The sequence below is a fragment of the Bos indicus x Bos taurus genome, chromosome 3 (assembly GCF_003369695.1).
Source record: "Bos indicus x Bos taurus breed Angus x Brahman F1 hybrid chromosome 3, Bos_hybrid_MaternalHap_v2.0, whole genome shotgun sequence".
In the NCBI taxonomy this organism is placed as follows: Eukaryota; Metazoa; Chordata; class Mammalia; order Artiodactyla; family Bovidae; genus Bos; species Bos indicus x Bos taurus.
The window spans coordinates 14,627,591-14,640,827 of NC_040078.1; the positions used below are offsets into that span (position 1 = coordinate 14,627,591).

The 13,237-nt window shown below is 51.8% G+C and overlaps 1 protein-coding gene across 7 annotated transcripts in view; it reads right to left on the minus strand.

Moving 5' to 3' along the window:
* SEMA4A (semaphorin 4A) overlaps positions 1-10,150 on the minus strand; it is a 28,311-nt gene extending 18,161 nt beyond the window's left edge. Inside the window, exons 1-3 of one of the 7 annotated variants that reach the window (XM_027530526.1) lie at positions 10,063-10,123; positions 8,213-8,360; positions 592-762 (exon numbers count right to left, since the gene is read on the minus strand). In XM_027530526.1, the coding sequence (XP_027386327.1) occupies positions 592-733 (142 nt within the window). In that variant the 5' untranslated portion in view covers positions 734-762; positions 8,213-8,360; positions 10,063-10,123. Of the gene's footprint in view, positions 1-591; positions 763-1,537; positions 1,806-4,374; positions 4,471-6,911; positions 6,993-8,212; positions 8,361-10,062 lie in introns of those variants that run through there. The other 6 variants (XM_027530492.1, XM_027530518.1, XM_027530508.1 and 3 more) reach the window with 6 other exon arrangements.
* Between the last annotated feature and the right edge of the window lie 3,087 nt (positions 10,151-13,237).

Consider the following 13,237-nt stretch of genomic DNA (forward strand, 5'->3'; position numbering starts at 1 on the left):
CTGAGTCTTTTCCCTGCAGGTGGAAGGCTAGCAGCCCCCACAGCCTCAGTAAGAAACCAGTCAAGCTGTGCCTACAGGGTCCCAGGGCCCAGATACCAGCCAGGCTACTCTGGGTTCTTGTATTCCTGGTGTCCACAGTATTGGACACAGCGTGGTCCAGCATCATCTGTGCACTTGCGTGTCCTGGGTCACCAGGTCCACGGATTCCCTTAAGCCTCAAATGTCCTACGGGCATGAAAGCAGTTATGGGTTTGAAGTGCCCAGTTTGATAACAGTGACACTGAAGGAGGGAAAGAGAAATCACCAGCTCTGGAGAACCAGAAGGCACAACGCCCCTGGCCCCCTGCTCTCCTCACCTCCCTTTCCTCAGTCTCTCCCCCAAGTGAGTTTCATCATTCACTCCTTTCTCAGCCTGAATTTCTATTTCTGGCTGTCTCTCTCTCCCTGACGCCCTCTGCCTCTCCATGACTTATCTAGTGTGGTTTCTCCAAGTCCAATTTCCTACCCCTTTCCTTCCATTCTCTCTTTCCTTCCTCCACCCCCTCCAGCCCGGGGCTGCCATCCCCTACTTCCTGACTGTCAGATCCTTACCTGCATGGTATTTGACCCTGGGTGTGGGTCCCTGCCCTTCACGCCCCGCAGTTGTCGCCGGTGGCAGGAACAGCAGGAGCAGCTGGAAGAGGAAAAGGCCCAGGAAGCTCCAGGAGTCCAGGCCCAGGGCTGGAAGGGCCATGCTCAGCCAGGGGCTGTCACTGGACGTCTCTGGGGAAACAGGCACCGGGTACTCTCTGGGTGAGCAGTCCTTACCACATCCCCCCTGGGAACCAATCAGAGAGCCCCAGGCAGCAGAAGTGTGTATGGCGGGGGGCGGGGGGGGGGATGCAGGGGAACGGGCCAGTTTCCTCTCCAGTGTGCCCTCAGAGAGTCTCACTTCCATCATTCTCACAGGCCTCACTCTGCCCCACTCTCCCCTCCGAATTGAAGTCCAGTTGTTCCCCATCCCTTATGATCTCTTTGCACCAATAGCCTGGCTCTGCCTTCCCTCACCTTACGCTCAAGGAAGTCCTTCTTGTTATCTACTCTGCCTTTCCTCCTCCCATAGCCCAGATCCCAAACCACTGCCTGGTCCTGGCTCCAGGACTTTCTGGGGAGCAGATTCCTGCACTCGCAGTATAGATTCTTCAGACTTGATTCTCCTGGCTCTTTCAGATCTCTTGATACCCAGGGCCTTGTACTCAGCCCTACCCTCTGATGACCCAAACAAGAAGACCAGGTCTGAACCGGCCTGCTCTGTTCTCTGACTCTGAGGCCTACAGGCCTCTTCTTGCAGAGAGGAGATGGGAGACCAGCCCTCCAGGCTGACTAGTAGCATCACACGGAAAGTGGCCCAGGGCAGGGAGAGGCTGGTCGTCTCCCAGCCTCTGCAGCTGCCCCCTCTCTCTCTGGTCTTACTGCTGCTGCTATCTGTCCCCCTGGTCTCTGCATAATCCTCCCCTTGGTCTGCCACCCCTCCAGTCAGCCATCACATCTCACGTACCGTTGAGCCAGTCACAGCATAGAACCCAGGTATCCAGACTCTTGGGCGGGGGGTGCCATCCAAGAGAAAGAAGGGAGGGCTCCCAGGCCCCAGAGGTGGGGGACAGGAGACTCAGCCCGGCTGGGCCAGGAGTGCGGCCCTCCAGGTACCCATAGTGGCAAAGCCCGCACTGGGAGCTCTGGGCAAGGGAAACCAGAATTTCCACCTCTCGAGTTGTGACAGATCCCTGGCTTGGGCGGAAGTTGGTTGACTGGGAGGGGAATAAAAGGAGACACACCTCTCTCTTTGGCCCTCCTCTCACCTGTCTATCAAGAAAGTTTAAAAGGCCAGAAAGTTTCTAGGTCATTTCAGCCATCCCCCTGTCCCTCTATCGTCACAGCCAGTCTAACAAGCCTAGTCGGGATTTTACCTCTTGCTCAAGATTTCCCAGATAGGAGACATGACACCGTCTTTCATATTCCTCTTTTCACTTACCTCTCCACTCCTACCAACAGGGAAGTCCCTGAAGTGGAATAACCTTTCAGACCTCCCACGGCCAACCGAGCCATAGTCTTTAAAAAACAATACGATCCTGAACAACAAGGACCTAGAGCACAGTACGTGCTGCTGCTGCTGCTAAGTTGCTTCAGTCGTGTCCGACTCTGTGCGACCCCATAGACAGCAGCCCACCAGGCTCCCCCGTCCCTGGGACTCTCCAGGCAAGAACACTGGAATGGGTTGCCATTTCCTTCTCCAATGCGTGCAAGTGAAAAGTGAAAGTGAAGTCGCTCAGTTGTGTCCAACTCTTAGCGACCTCATGGACTGCAGCTCACGAGGCTCCTCCGTCCATGGGATTTTCCAGGCAAGAGTACTGGAGTGGGCTGCCACTGCCTTCTCCAGTATGGTACAGGGACCTATATTTAATATTTGTAATAACCTATAATGGAAAACAATCTGAAAAAGAATATGTTTATATATAATCTGCCTGCAATGCAGATTGACCTGGGCTCAATCTCTGGGTCGGAAAGATCCCTTGGAGAAGGAAATAGCAACCCACTCCAATATTCTTGCCTGGGAAATACCATGGATAGAGGAGTCTGGTGGGCTACAAGTCCATGGGGTCGCAAAGAGTCGGACACAACTTAGCAATTAAACAACAGCAACCCACTCCAGTATTCTTGCCTGGAGAATTCCATGGACAGAAGAGCATGGTGGGCTGCAGTTCATGGAGTCACAAAGAGTCAGACACCACTGAGCGACTAACACTTTGACTTTTCTTATCTATATATACATATGTGTATGTAAAACTGAATTACTTTGTTGCACAATCTTCTCTTCTTTCTCTCTCTTTTTTTTTGGCCACACTACCCAGCAATGTGGGACCTTCCCCAGCCAGGAATCAAACCCCCACATCCTGCATTGGAAGCATGGAGTCTTAACCACTAGACCACCACGGAAGTCCACATTTTGCTGTACTTTTGAAACTAACACAACATTGTCAATTAAATATACTTCCATTTTAAAAAATGATTTAGGGGCTTGCCCCTTGGTCTAGTATCTAAGAATCCACCTCGCAATGCAAGGGACACAGTTTCGACCCCCTGGTCAGGGAATTTAGGTCTCACATGCCTTGGGGTAACTGAGCCTGCATGACAGCTAAGACCCAAATAAATAAATATTTTTTAAATGGTTTAAAAAATTTTTTGTAATAAATAAAACAATTGCATTAGGCTCTCATCCATGGCGGAGAAGGCAATGGCACCTCACTCCAGTACTCTTGCCTGGAAAATCCCATGGACGGAGGAGCCTGGTAAGCTGCAGTCCATGGGGTCGATAGAGTCGGACACGACTGAGCGACTTCGCTTTCACTTTCATGCATTGGAGAAGGAAATGGCAACCCACTCCAGTGTTCTTGCCTGGAGAATCCCAGGGACGGGGGAGCCTGGTGGACTGCCGTCTATGGGGTCGCACAGAGTCGGACATGACTGAAGTGACTTAGCAGCTCATCCATGGCTTTGCTGAGAAAATTCCTTCTGTAGTCTTATCTCCAGCACTCTTAGGGCAGCATCAGGCCAGTGGGAGACCCAGAAAATTTCCCATCTGCTCGCATACTTCTGAGGCACCCAAAGGCCGGATGGTGGCTGCTCACCCCTCCCTTAGGGCTCCAGGGATCTCATAATGCAGAGTTAATGAGGCATCTAGCACCAAAGGCTTCATGACCTAGAAAGTGGGTAGTTTCCTGCTCACTCAGCCCCAGCTGACTGCTGGTAACAGAGCACAGACGTCCCAGGGCTAATCGACTCTAATAAATAGACCACCTCCTTAAATGCATATTCCTCATGGTCAGGAAGCCTTTCCTGCTGTGTAACATCCACCCACCCCAAGTCCCTGCCACAGCAAAGCGGACAGCCTAGGCTCCTTCTTAGAAGAATTCCTTGTCAGAGTCGGCTCAGCCTTCTTCCCTTTCCCGCTGCCCTCATTTTCCCTCAATTTCTCTGAGGGCTGGTCTCAGCCAAGCCGCTCCTGACAGCTGTTTCTGGCAAGACTAGATCCTGCTGATCTAGTGGCAAGCTCACTCCGCAGTCTCAACTTGGGGACCCAGATTTGATGCCTAGTTAGGGAACTAGATCCCACATGCTGCAACTAAGACCCAGCACAGCCAAATAAATTAAAAAACAACAACAACACTTAGTTTAGACTCCCCCAGACTCTCATGGAGTCTCATTGCCAGGTCCCTGGGAGAAGCCATGGGCCCAGTCACCCGGAGAAAATTTTCTAGACTCTCAGAATCAAGGATCACTCCCACCTAGACCCCACATTTCATGCCCCCTAACCCTCAGTTTAGAGTGGGAACCTACCCCGCTGCAGGCCTCTCTGCTTGAATGGACTGGCTTGTCTGGGAAGAGTTCTGATGGTGGGGAGCCGGGAGGAGGGAGGAGATTCCAGCCCCAGGCTCCGGCCTCTGCCTTGTTCCTCTCTCTCCGGAAGTCTTAGATTCAATGCCCTGAGCCTCATTCTTCCTTCTGACAAGTCTTCTTTACCTCAACCACAAGTATGAAGTTTGCCTTATCGATAAAGGCTTTGATCTACCCAACAATTTTAGCTTCTAGGTACTACAGTAATCTTTTTTTTTTTTTTTTGGTCTTGCCATGTGGCATGTGGGATCTTAGTTCCCTGACCAAGGATAGAACCCTCACCACCTGCATTGGAAGCATGGAGTCTTAACCACCGAATCACCCAGGGAAGTCCCCACATTTTAAAGATAAGGGAAGTGAGGCAGAGTAGCCAGAAGGAAAGGTAAACTCAGGTCTGCCTCGTTCCAGAGTGAATCCCTTAGCTACAGTGTCTCTTAGGCATCCTCCTCCTGCCCAGGTCCAGCAAACTCAACTCTGAGCAACTTGGATGGAGAAAGCAAGTTCTAGTTCCCCTGGGCTAAGAAACAGCATCTCTGGGGTGAATCTTGACTCAAGAGGAAACAGAAGCCTACAATTCCTGCCTCCACTGCCTCCGCAAGGGCCTCCCAGGCTAGTTCCCTGAGGAGCCTGGTGGGGAGGAGGATCACCTTGCCCCCATCACTGCCCATCTGTACCAGAGTCTCAGAAGTCAGACTTCAGGCCACACTGCCCTCTCTCTTGCTGCCCACACAGGGGCCCACGCTCAGTCTAACGCCCAAGTCCTGCCATCTTGTAAGTCTTGGTTGGTTTTTTTTTTTTTTTTTACTAAAAAAATGTTTACTAATGTCTATTCCCACTTAAACATAGCACTGTCATTAAAAAAACTTTAAGCATTTGCAATTTTTTAATAATTTCACATATGTGTTCATGAAATCATAGTGACGTTGATCTGGTAATCCATAAGATTTTCAGGTTGTAAACTGCAGAGGCTATATATGAGATAGGTGATTTCAGAAATGCAAGGAAGGAGTTTGGGAGGAGGGAAGAAAAGGAGAAAGGAGATAAGGTCTTTGGAAACAGAGTTTTCTGTGGAATCTCCTGAAAACTTTTCTGGCATTCCACCTTGGAAAGATATTTTGGTAAATAGAATGTTTGAAAGTCTAAATTTTGAATGAGGGGCCCCACACTTTCATTTTGCATGGGGCCCGGCAAATAATGTAACAGGACCTCTCACAACATTGGGGATGCTCAGAGCTGACAGGGTCCCACCCTCTCTCTGTACAAATGAGGAAACCAAGGCCAGGGAGAGGAAGTGTCTTGGCTGAGGTTGAAGCAGGGCAGCAGTTCAGGTAGGGTGGCGGTAGGAAGGGGTCAGTGGTTCAGGACCAGGTTGTAGGGGCTATGCCATTTCACAGCTGCACTGTGGGGGCTCCCCAACTCTTTTCTCTCCAAGCCCTGGGGCCCAACCTGGGGACCCCCATGACAGCACTGCTGAGTTCAACCCTGACCTCCCAGTGGGGACTCCTTCCCCGTGGCCCCTGCTGCTGCTGCTGCTAAGTCGCTTCAATCGTGTCCAACTCTGTGCGACCCCATAGACGGCAGCCCACCAGGCTCCCCCGTCCCTGGGATTCTCCAGGCAAGAGTACTGGAGTGGGTTGCCATTTCCTTCTCCAATGCGTGAAAGTGAAAAGTGAAAGTGAAGTCGCTCAGTCGTGTCCAACTCTTAGCAACCCCATGGACCGCAGCCCACCAGGCTCCTCTGCGCATGGGATTTTCCAGGCAAGAGTACTGGAGTGGGGTGCCACTGCCCCTAGACCACATCAAATAATAACCCCTTTCTGGCCAGCTTTCACCCCAGGATGGAAATCTAGATGTGGGGATAGAGGTGGGAGAAGTTGCTTCCCATACCCACCCCATGCTCACCCCAGGGTCTCTGTCTCTTCTGCACTCTGATGGAGCCTGGATACCTCACCAAGGGAGGGATCCTGGAGCCAGGAGAGAAGCCCCTCCTGGCTGTGCCAACGACCCAGCTGGTCTAATTCTTCCCACCACCTCTCCCCTCAGCTTCAGGGAAGCCCCAGAAGAGCACAGTCCTAGGGAACATCAGCTTCCCGGGTCCCCTTCTTAGCCCTATCTACCCAGTCCCTCATTATCCTCTTTTTTACAATCACAAGAAGTCAAATCAACTTATAATTAAAGTGCCTAATGTGTGTAAGGCACTAAGGATATATCCCCAAGCCTCTGCTCCCCCAGCACCCCCCCACCTCTTCTCACCCCCACAGTCTCCAGCCTTCTTTCTGTCCACCCAGTCCAATCCCCTTTAACCCCTTACCCAGTGCCTCCTGGGTTTCCTCCTCCTGTCCGACTAGTGCTGGAAGACTGAGCTGAGTATTGAACACAATGGCCTGACCCCCTCTGTCCGCCCCTCCTCAGGGCAGAGCAAGCGCCAGACAATGGACCGCCCCCTCCATTCTGAACTGTCAGCGCTTCGGCTCCCTTACCTGGAGCTTGGATGTGCTGCTGCGTCTCCCTCCCTCTGGAATGCCAGGCTTCCTGTCTCCCAGTGCCTTCGTCCCTGCCACACCCCCGCCCCCCACCCCCAACCCCATCCCGCCTCACTGGTCCTCAGTCACCATGGCAACTGCATCTCTAAGTGGGAGGGACTAGAATCTCCCCATATTCTTCCTCCTCCTACTCGTGTCCCCCTGCGCCCCACCTTCTGCGGCTCCTGAATCCACATGTTTGGAGGACGCAGGGCTCTGGATGTGGGGGGAGGTAGGAGGGGGAGCACACTAGCCTCTGGGGGTCCTTGCTCATCTCCCTTGCCCACTGTCAGGCAGACATCACGATGCAGATGTCCCCCAGCTTGGTTCAGGGGATTAGTTGAGGCCAATTCTCCTTTATGGTCAGTTCCTCTGGGTTTTCCCCCTTCTCTCAGGAACTGTGTATATGTAAGGGGGTCACACCTGGATGCTGGCCAGCCTGACCCCAGGCAAACTGAGTTTGCCAGTGAGGATGCAAATGAACACACAAATACCCATGCAAATAAGCCAAGAGGCAAGGTCTCTGTCAAGAAGCCTAAGAAGCTGTCTCCTATTACTATTATCCTGGCTTGCATGGCAAGGGCACCACTGCCAGGTTCAAGTTCTGCTGTTTATTCCTAAGCCACTTTACCAAGATGCCAGAAGCCTTTGGCTAACCCCCTAGGACCTGTTAGAAGGAGAAAGTTTGTGCTGTAAGAGGAGGGACAGAGGGTAGACTTCAGAAAGGACTTTCCAGAGGATCAGACCAGATAGGAATAAAAAGAGACAAGCCTAAGCTGGATTCTTTCCTATTGAGAGGCAAGCAGGGGTCTGGGCAGAAGCTTTGGAAGCTGGCTGGGCCTGGGGTCCTCTGCTAGCCCTGATCCTGAGCCACTATGTACCAGAGCTCCCTCCTGTCCCCGCTGGGGCTTACCTTCTTCATTGGTAAAATGAGGAGTTGAAAAAGCCCCTTCTAGGGGACTTCCCTGGCGGCCCAGTGGTTAAGACTCTGCACTTCCACTGCAGGGGACATGGGTGTGACTCCTGGCTGGGGAACTCAGATCCTAGATGTCATACAGCCAAAAAAAAGAAAAACAAAAAGCCCCTTCTAGATTGGTTTCTCCTGGTCTGTGGGAAGATTGTGAAAAAAGGCACCATGGGGCTGGAAAGCAGAAGCCCCAGGGATCCTAGGCCTGGATCCCTATAACTTGCTGTGTGATCTTAGGCAGGGCACCTGCCCTCTCTGATTCACATAAGTAAATGATGGCTTTTCAGCTTACCTGGGAGCAGCTTGGCTCATCTCTAGACTTAGTATTTTTTACAAAGAAGGAAGTGAGTGTTCTGGTGCCGGTCCAGGGCAGAGAGTTTCACAGGCCAGATGTGGTTCCCCTTAAGGTCTGGTTTGGGGTAGCGGGTGAGCATTTCCGTCTGGGGCAGGGCAAGAAGGGCATGTGTTGAAAGCAGAAGTGGACTAGGCAGAGATGCTGTCACATCCCCCACCACTTCCTGACACGCCATCCACTGTACCCTCAGCCCTGAGGCCCTGGGGATTCGAAGAAAGCCAAAAGATTCTTCCTGAGGCAGGAGGCAGATGGGCCCCTCAGGGTTAAGTGACAGGAAATCCACTCCATGTGGACTGAAATTCCAAGAAGAAAGTAACAGGACAATTAAGAGAGGAGGCTGGGCCCTGCCCAGACCACATATCACTCATCTTTAGGGGACCTGTCTGACCACACATGCACAGAAAGGCTCCTTGAGGATCATGGGGAGTAATGCTAAGCGATGGTCTACCCATAGGCCTTTGCAGTAGAGTCCGTCTTGACCAAGAGATGCATGCGCAAACATGGAAGGATCCTGAGATATATGAAATATGGACTGTAAACCAGGCAAATCAAAATGATTGGCCAAAGGAAAACCAGAAGAAACACCCCATAAAAATAATTCAAACTACCATGAGGGCGCGACTCAGGGACTCTCCCTCTGAGTCTGCCCATGTGTCTATCCACACATACTGTACTCTTTTCCTCCAAATAAACACTTTACTAGCTTCACTGCTTTCCAGACTTGTGGGAATTCTTTTCAGCAAAGCTGAAGGGCCAAGGCCCTTGTCACTGACCACTGGTCTAGTGGCTAGGATTTGGTGCTCTCACCTCTGTGATCTGACCTCAATCTTTGGCCGGGGAACTGAAGCCCAACTTCAAGCCCCTGCAGGCCAAGGCCACTCAAAATCATTCTCCCCCAGGATTGGGACACACAGCAGGAGAGGAAAAAATGATTTGGAATCAAGGTGGCCAGGGCTAAAAGAAACTGAAATTGAGCCAGGGCTGTAAGACAAAAACTGGACTGCAGAAAGACTTTACACCTGGGGGTGTCCTTGGGCCCCTGCCCCCAGTGCTTTCCCTTTTAGGGGGTTTGTTCCCAGTCCCTGTAGCAGAATTGGAAGAGACTACATTTCCATTTCTGAAGAGGGAGGAAAGTCTACAGTCCCCCTCCGCTTCATTCCAGGTTACCCAGCTGGGCTTCAGGGAACCCTCTCCTGGTTGTGACATGGAACTCAAAACTTCCAGGAAGGAGCTAAGTTGTCCCATGAGGGAACAGAGACGTAGTCTCTGGAGGTAGCTGTGGCTGCAGTTAGAAATTTACCAGGGTGAGCGGGACACCCGAGTCTCCTATGTCTAGCTCCTGGGATTCGAGAAGGAAGGAGACGCTTTCTGCAGCCTCACTTCCACTTCTCCAGCCGGGGCACAAGATTCCACTTACTCTGGTTTGCTTGGTCTCAGTTTCCCCATCTACGGGAAGACAGTGTGTCAGGGCCCTATGTCCTTAATTGAAGGAGGAGCAGGAAGTGATTGGACAGAAGTTAGCAAATGACAGTCCCAGGAAAATGAGATGAGGAGTGAAGCCTGAGGAAACCCAGGCATCCTGTCCCCTTAGGCTCTGTCCCTCAAGATCCCTGGGGTTACCCTTCCCCCACTTTGAGGCCGGAGGACCACCCAGAGGGCCCCTTAAGTTATCTACTGAAGTTGGCACACCGATATTCCATGTCCACAGGGCTAGGAAACTGACATCCCGAACCCCCATCCCACCCCAGGGGCCGAGGTCCTCCTTCCCCACCACCTTCAAGCCTTACCCCCAGCCCAGCAGTGGAGACCCTAACCCAGGCGTCCAAGACTTCCAGCAGAGTCTGTACCGGGCAGGGGGCGGAGCAGAGGCAGGCAGGGAGGGGGAGGGGGTGGGGACCCTGCCAGCCCCCTCCGATGTCCCAGTTCCCAGGCAGCTCTTAAAGGGACCAAGGAGAATTAACTAGGGGCAGCTTAAGGGGGTAGGTGTAGAGGAAAGTGGGTAGTGGGGAGAGGATTAGGTCTGCCAGGGACAGGAGGACCAAAGTAGGGGGCCTGACGCATCCCCTCTTCCTCCAGAAACCCCCAGACTCCTCAGTCGAGCCTTTTCCTCATCCCATGTGACCCCCATTTTGGCCACCCAGCTTATGACTAACACTTCCTCAAATCCTGGCCCTATTTTCCCTTGGGTCCTTGCCCACTTCCTCCCCCCTTCCCCATATTCATGCCACCCCAGTCTCCGGTGGGAGCTGCCAGCTGGCACTGACTGGTACTAAGCACGGAGACTCAGCCCAGGGATTGTAAGGGCCCGAGGCCTGGCCCAGAGGGGGCGGGGAGGCCAGCGCCTCAGAGTCCATCCAGGTTGGTGGGGGTGGGTAGGGAGCAAGAGGCACCCTCCCCTCTCAGCTGCCTTCTAAGTCTTGTTTCCTCCACCCCTCTGGCTGGGCAGGGGGCACCGAGGCCCTGGAGAGACTAAGAGACAAAGGGTCCTGTCCCAGCCCCTCCCTCTCCTGCTCCCTGATAGGCTGTCAGGCTGCTGACACAGAAAAGGAAAATGGCTTAGCCAGTTACTTCTGGGCCTGGAGGGGCAGGGGGCAGCTGAGAGACACACACACATAAGGAGAGGGAAAAAGAAGTGGAAACTGAAAGACAGCAGTGAGCCAGCAGGAAACCTCAGCTCTTATATCCCTGCTCTGCTCAAAAATACCCCCTGGCTCCCCAGTGTCCTCGGCATTAATTTCCGGCTCCCTGATGGTGTTCTCGGCCGCCTCTCATCCCTTCAGCCTGGGAAGGCTCTGCCCAGTCCACCCGGACTCTGCCTTTCCTCAAATATCAGTTTATTATTTTTTCTGTATCCTTTTTTCTTAGTCTTTTGTTTTTCTTCTTTTTTTAAAGAAGAAAAAAAAAATAAAAAATATTTTTAAAAATGAACAAAAATTCATTTTCAGTCTTTGTCAAGTTTTAGTTTAAACTGCATCCCCTACCTGGGATGGTGTTTCTTCTCCTTTCTACCTGGTAGAAAACTTCCCACCTTTCCATGCCCTTCTCCCAAAAGATCCCTTCCTCTGTGAAGTCCTCCTTGGTCCTCCCACAGTATTCTGAGTTGCCGCACTGTTTTCTGGGAATCAGGAGTCCTGGGCTCCTCCAGCAGTGAACTGGGTGACTTCAGGGAAACCTCTCGTTTCTCTGGGTCTCTGCTGCCTCGCTTAAAACGGGACTACTAATAGCCTGCCCCCTAGTGGTGAATGTGCAAATTGGTTCTATCGTTTTGGAAGCAATTTGGCTAGAGGTCTCAGGTTCTCCAAAAGTGCTCACACTGAGTCTATTTCTGAGTCTATGAATTTACAAATACTTATAAAGCACCTACTATGTTGTCAGACACTTCACTAGGTACTGGAGATTCAGACAGACAAAAACACCTGCCCTCAGATGTATGTATTCCGGTACGGAAGACAGATGATGAACAAATACATACATGAAATCTGTGCAGTGAAAGTGAAGTTGCTCAGTCATGTCTGACTCTTTGCGACCCCATGGACTATAGCCTACCAGGCTTCTCCGTCCATGGGATTTTCCAGGCAAGTGTACTGGAGTGGGTTGCCATTTCCTTCTCCAGGGGATCTTCCCGTCCCAGGGATCGAACCCAGGTCTCCCGCACTGTAGGCAGACACTTTACCCTCTGAGCCAGCAGGGAGGCCCTGAAATATGTGCAGTGATGTTAAATGCACTAGAGAAAAAGTAAACCAGGGAGGGTGGCTCAGAAATTGTCAGGCTGAGAATGAGAAGGAGTGTGTGCGTGCTCAGTTGCTTCAGTCACGTCCAACTCTTTGTGACCCCACGGGCCCCGCCAGCCTCCCTTGTCCAAGGGATTTTCCTGGCAAGAACACTGGAGTGGGTTACCGTTTCCTCCTCCAGGGAATCTTCCCAACCCAGGGATTGAACCCATGTCTCCTGAATCTCCTGAGCTGCAAGCAGACTCTTTCCCACTGAGCCACTGGGGATATCCACGAGCAGGAGGATGCTATTTCATTAAATTTGGTCAAGGGAGGTTTTACTGGGGGGGTGGTGGTGACATTTGAATAGAGACCTGAAGAAAGTGAGGGAACAAGCAAGCAGATATTTGATCGGGAAAGTGGTCCAGGCAGAGGGAACCACTTGTGCAAATATCCTGAGACAGGCGTGCGCTTGGTGTGTCCTAGGGAGTGTCTGGGTAGTCACTGAAGTTGAGTGGGGTAACCATGAGGGAGAGCAGGGAGAGATGAGCTGCAGGAGCTGTCACGCCTGGCTTTGCATGCCATTTTGGGAACTTTGGCTTCTACACTCAGTGCTTTGGAAAGGCTCTGGAGGGTTTTGAGCAGAGGGGTGACCCAACTATTAAAGGACCACTCTACTACTGTGTGTGGAGAATAAAGTGTATGGAGCACAGGCAGGAGACCGATTAGGAAACTAATCCCATAACCCAGACGGGAGATGGTGGTGGTGGTGGTGGTGGTGAGAATGAACGGGATTCCAGATATATCTTAAAAATGGAGTTGGCAACATTCACTAATGGATTGAACTTGAGGTATGAGAGGACAAGAGGAGTTAAGGACGAGCTCCAGGGTATTTGACCTGAGCTCCTGGAAAGAAGGGTGGTCATTGGCTGAGATGGAGGAAATTATAGGCAGAGCAGGTAAGAGTGGAGCAGAGGGGTAGAAACCAACATATCAGTTTGGGACATACTAACTTTCAGATGCCATTTGACTTCAAGTGAGTATTCAGGCCCTGGGTCAGAGCACAGGAATGAGCTCAAGATTTAAGAAAGAGAGTCACCAATATACGGAGGGCGTTTAAAGTTGTGAACCTGGAGGAAGACTCCCAAGGCCTAAGCGCAGACAGAGGAGAAAAGGATTGAATGCTCGGTCAGTCCCTGAGTCAGGGATCAGGGAGAAGAGGATGATTCAGCAACACTGGCTGAGCAGTGAC